Source organism: Acanthisitta chloris, unplaced genomic scaffold, assembly GCF_000695815.1.
Source record: "Acanthisitta chloris isolate BGI_N310 unplaced genomic scaffold, ASM69581v1 scaffold27693, whole genome shotgun sequence".
NCBI lineage: Eukaryota > Metazoa > Chordata > Aves > Passeriformes > Acanthisittidae > Acanthisitta > Acanthisitta chloris.
This window is the reverse complement of record NW_008666974.1, coordinates 13,457-18,207: the sequence shown is the minus strand read 5'-3', so window position 1 is coordinate 18,207 and position 4,751 is coordinate 13,457. Positions and strand designations below refer to the sequence as shown.

At 56.4% G+C, this 4,751-nt stretch overlaps 1 protein-coding gene across 1 annotated transcript; it reads right to left on the bottom strand.

Moving 5' to 3' along the window:
- Window positions 1–450: 450 nt before the first annotated feature.
- Window positions 451–4,176, bottom strand: ISM2 (isthmin 2; the record flags this gene model as incomplete). The annotated part of the gene is made up of 5 exons (XM_009072341.1): window positions 451–968; window positions 1,408–1,485; window positions 1,980–2,120; window positions 3,017–3,392; window positions 3,886–4,176. Coding segments are annotated over 5 exons (1,404 nt in total), but the record flags the coding sequence as incomplete, so codon positions are not given.
- Window positions 4,177–4,751: the final 575 nt, after the last annotated feature.

Here is a 4,751-nt window from a genome sequence, read left to right as displayed (position 1 = left end):
AAATAGCCCAGCCTGTGCCAGGGCACGTGTACAGGCAAGAGCAGGCAGCTGTGCCTGCAGCAGCCCAGCTCCTCAGACGTGGTGTGAAGCCAGCAGGAGCTGAGCCCGTTTCACTCTGCACTCAGCTTTCAAGCTGCATTCAAAGGCTGTAGAGAATAAAAGCAGATGGGAGCAGCCCTATGTTCCTTTATAACTCCCAGCCCCTGCTGCTCCCCATGTGACAGCCCAGGAGCCCTGGGTTGCAGGACTGCCCTGGGTGGAACGGCAGGGATTGCACCATGGTGACCTCCAGCACCCTCAGAAATCGGAGGGGGACCAAGATACCCCTCTGAGGGGACAAGACAGATGGTGCATCCTCCCTGCTCTGCCTGGCACCACTGAGGAGCCCATGAGCAGGGCCAGGGCTCACCAGGCTGCACAGGGGTGCAAGCCAGTGGTTTTTTGCTGTGGCTAGTACTCTTTGGCCTCCTGCAGCTGGGAGAGGTACTCCTCCTCAGTGGGGTTGTCAGCACACTGCTGCCCATTGTTAGGTGGTCGGACGGCGTGATACCGGCTCCAGTCGCCCTTGCAGAGGATCCAGGGCAGCATGTCCACCTTGTAGTGAAGCTCTGGGGAGAACTCCGTGCTGATGAGGTTGGGGACACCAGCCCCCTTGCCACGGGTGATGAGACGGGTGTGCTCGTCGTAGCAGCAGTGCTGGGCAGCCAGGGTGGTGCTGTCAAGGGAGAGCATGGAGCGCAGGCAGAACCGTGCTGTGGGCTTGTAGATGTCCAGGCGCTCCTTGGGGCCGCTGGCATCTCGCCATCGGAAGCTCTTGCCCTGCTGCTCATCCCGCAGGTTGACCGCACTGTACACAGCCTCCAGGGGGTAGGAGCAGGGGCAGCTGGGCAGGTCTGTCAGCACCTTGCTCAGGTACTTGGTGAGGAAGTCGCTCTTGCAGTTCAGCCACTTCTCACAGCTGTCCACCTCTGGCAGGGAGGGCAACAAAACAGTGAGGACATGTGCAGTCTGCAGCCCACTTTACCCAGTTACCAGTCGCCTGCAGCCTCACCAACATCACCGGTGGAGCCTGCAACCACCAGGCAGGAGCAGCCAGGCTCTTGGGATGTGCTGGAGCCAGGCTCCATCCCCAAGGCAGTGACTGAGGGAAGGGGTTTTGTCTGGGGCCAGGCTGGCAGCATCCCCCTATGGGAGAGGGTACAAGGCAGGCTGGCCTCAGCCATTGCACCGTAAAGCAAGACTGCATTGTACCAGGGCTGTGGAAGCAACTGGTTTTCCCAGCATGATCACTGAAGCCTGCATGTGGTTGTGGTTTGGGTGACAGATCTGGACACCAGATGCCGGAGCCCTTGGCTGAGCCCTCCCCACCAGCCAGCTACAACCCCCCAGGGTCTGGCAGAGGCTGACCTGAGTTGAACAGCTCTGTGGTGTTGTCGTTTTTGAAAAGTGTCTCCTCTGTGGGGAAGACCATTTCCCCCTCTGCTCCTTGAGAAAAAAGCAAAACAAAACAAAACAAAGAGCCAGGCTGAACACCAAGAGGAATGCTGGCGGGTTGTCCTCCACAAGCACATCAGACACTATCCATCTTCCAATCCCTATCCTGCCACGTTTTTGGTGCCATGGCCCTGTGCTGGGAGGAAGGGCCAGCAGCAAGACAGGCTGGACAGAGTTATGTAAATCCCAGTGGATAGAACTGGCTCTCAATATGCCTCAGGAGAGGATTTCAAGCTCCTAGTGTGAGAGAGGTGCAAGAAGTCACACCCCAAGCTGGACACCACCTCTACCACCCCTGGGCACCATACAACTGCCTGGGAAGCCACAAAACCTTTTGCTGAAACAAAGCCACATGGTCATCAGCCCTGATCCCATTAAACATCACTAGCTCTTGAAGTATGAGCAATGACCAGCCTGCAGCAGTGGGGGACCAGCCCCCAACAGGGTCAGACAGTGTCCAAGCACTGATATGGCCAAGGGCTCACCAGGGCAGTGTGGCAGGTCGCAGGTCCTCGACTCCGTTGCTGTGCAGGCGTAGCCACAGGACCGGGGCCTCTTCTGATTGCCACTGCCACAGGTAATGCTGCAAGGGGACCATGGGCTCCACTCCTCCTCATCTTCATAGTCTGTGCATGGCAGGGGAGAGGCAGAGAGTGGTGGACCTCAGAAAAACCTGAGCAGGAAGGGAGCCAACAGCCACCTGGGTCCTCTGTCAGCTCTGCCCTGTCCCTGGGATGTCCTGTAAAGGGACAGTGCTGTCTGGGGCACAGAGACGTGCCCAGCCATGTGATGCCAAGGACCAACTCTGTCCTTACTGCCAACCCCAGGGAAGCAAGCCCAGAACAAAGGGGATTTGCTCCAGGTCATACCAACCCATACAGGCATCGCTGCCCATCCTCATCGACCCTGCCCAATGCACTGGCCACAATGCTGAAGCATCATAGAATCACAGAATTTTAGGGGTTGGAATGGACCTTACAGATCAACTAGTCCCAACCCTCCTGGGCAGGGACAGCAAAGGTTGACTGGTTTAGGGTCACTGCCAGGAAGCTGCAGGAGTGAGCTGCTGCGGCGCCCTGGCCTGTCTGCCCACCACCACCTGCCATCTGGCCTTCTGCAGCTCCTCTCCTGGGGCGTGGCAAAGGTTTCTGGCACTGGTATCACTGCAAGGAACTGAGTCGATGACAGCAGCACATGCTATTAAATATTTACACTGTATTTCTCATCTGAGCATGACTTCACTAGAGTACACGCTCCAATCTGATTACCTGCAAGAGCAATTCCTGCCAGGACACTGATGTGTCTGCTGGCAGCCCCAGCTGAGTGCTGGCCTTGCTCCTTGGCATGCTTGCTTATGTTTTAAATAGGAGCTGAGTACCAATGTGCTGTGATCCCTGGTGCAGAACTGCTCCCCCTGGAGTGAGAGAGGGCTGCAGGCCAGGCGGGCAGGGGAGGGCAATACTGGTCTGCAAGGCAGCACTGACTGGTCTGCAGGGCAGCTGTGCATGCCAAGAAAACTCACCGTAATTATATTTTTCCTTAAAGATCCAGTTCTTCTGCCTGGGCCATTGCTGGTCCCAGTTACCTCCCACTCCACTGAGCATGGATTCCTCCTCCTCATATTCTGCTGTGTAATCTTCCTCCTCCTCCTCCTCCTCCTCCTCATCTTCTTCTTCCTCTCTGTTCCCTACATCCAGGTTGTCATCCTCTTCCTCCTCCTCTTCTTCATCCTCCTCCTCCTCTCCCTCAGCAGGGTCAGTGTATTCCCAGAAGAGGGGCCAGAACAGGTCCTTGTGGGACAACCACTCAGAGGATGTCAAAGACCAGTCATTGCTTGTCTCCTTCAACAAGTCCATCTCAATCTCAGCCTGAGGATCATCCACCACTTCAATGGTCACCTGGAGGGTGGATACAAGGCAAGACAGTGAGCTGGGACACAGCCTTGAGACAGGCCTACCAGACCATGCACTGGTTTCCAACCCTGAAGGCCAGAGATGCCTCAGGCTGCACGACCATGTGAGAAGTGCAAGTGGTGTCACCTCATCTGGAGGGACTGAGCAGGGGCAGAGCAGGAGACACAAGGGGGCTGGTGGTCACCCACAGGGGCCAACAGCACTCTCAGAAATTGAGAGGTCACCGGCATAGGAGTGTTTCCTCCTGCTCTGCAGAGAGGGGCTGGGGGGAGCAGGGAAAAGGATGTGAGCAAAATCCTCTGGCAAGGAGCTTCTCTGTGCCAGCTATTTGCAGCAGGCAGTTACCAAGAAGACAGATGGCAGCAGCCACATGCACCCCCATCACGAGATCTTTCCTCTTAGGGAACCAAACGAGGCCAGGGAGCACATGCAGCACTCACCCACATCCCCCCATGACCCTCCCAGACCCACTCCCCACCTGGATGTTGGGGTTCTGGGCGCTCAGGTCCACATTGGCCAGCCCTGGCAAGCTCTGCAGGTCCAGCATGAAGGGCAGGCTGTCCTCCCTGCCAGCACTGCCAGGCTGGGGCACCACTGGGCTCCTGGCAGGCTGCTGAGCCACTCCTCGGCGCCTGTGCCGCCGCAGCGTGGGCTGTCCACTCCGTCTCAGACCCCGTGCCTTGCCTGATGGTGGCAGCTCCTCCTCCCCCGCTGAACGGGGGGTGGGTGGGAGAGGGAAGTGGCAGTGAGGAGATCTCTCAAGGTGGTTCTGCAGGGCAGGGAGCAAACTGCCACTGAGTAAAGAGCATCTGGTCTCCTGCACCAAACAGTTCCTCGACCCCGATCTTACTACAGCATCAGGGCCGTAATTAGCATGTTAATCAATCAAGCTAATACCCAAGTCCTGTGCTGTGCCAGGGCTTAGTCCTGCCGCACCTGAACCTACAGGTCTATTCAGGCTGGTGCTTCCCATCCCCACAACCACCCTCTCTGCACACCTCTGCTGTTCCATCACCCATCTCACCTGGCTTCCCACTTCTCACTCTCCCTTTTTGGCCATTGCTTCGTCCCCAGCGATGGGCTGTGTCTGGTCAGAGTTACCAGAGCTCATGTTTAACAATTTTATATATTTATATAAAAAGTTTATAACAAGGGTTTTATGACAAGGGGGAAAACCTCACCCAAATAAACTGTTCTGTGGTGTCAGTACTAGGGCAGACAACTTCAAGCAACACAGGTTTAACTGAGATTTCAGTTGCTGCCCAAAGGAGAGAAAAGAAACTGGTGGTATATATAACCCAGCCAGCTTTAGCTCCTTGGGAAAGGGAAGATGCCAAGCCGAAC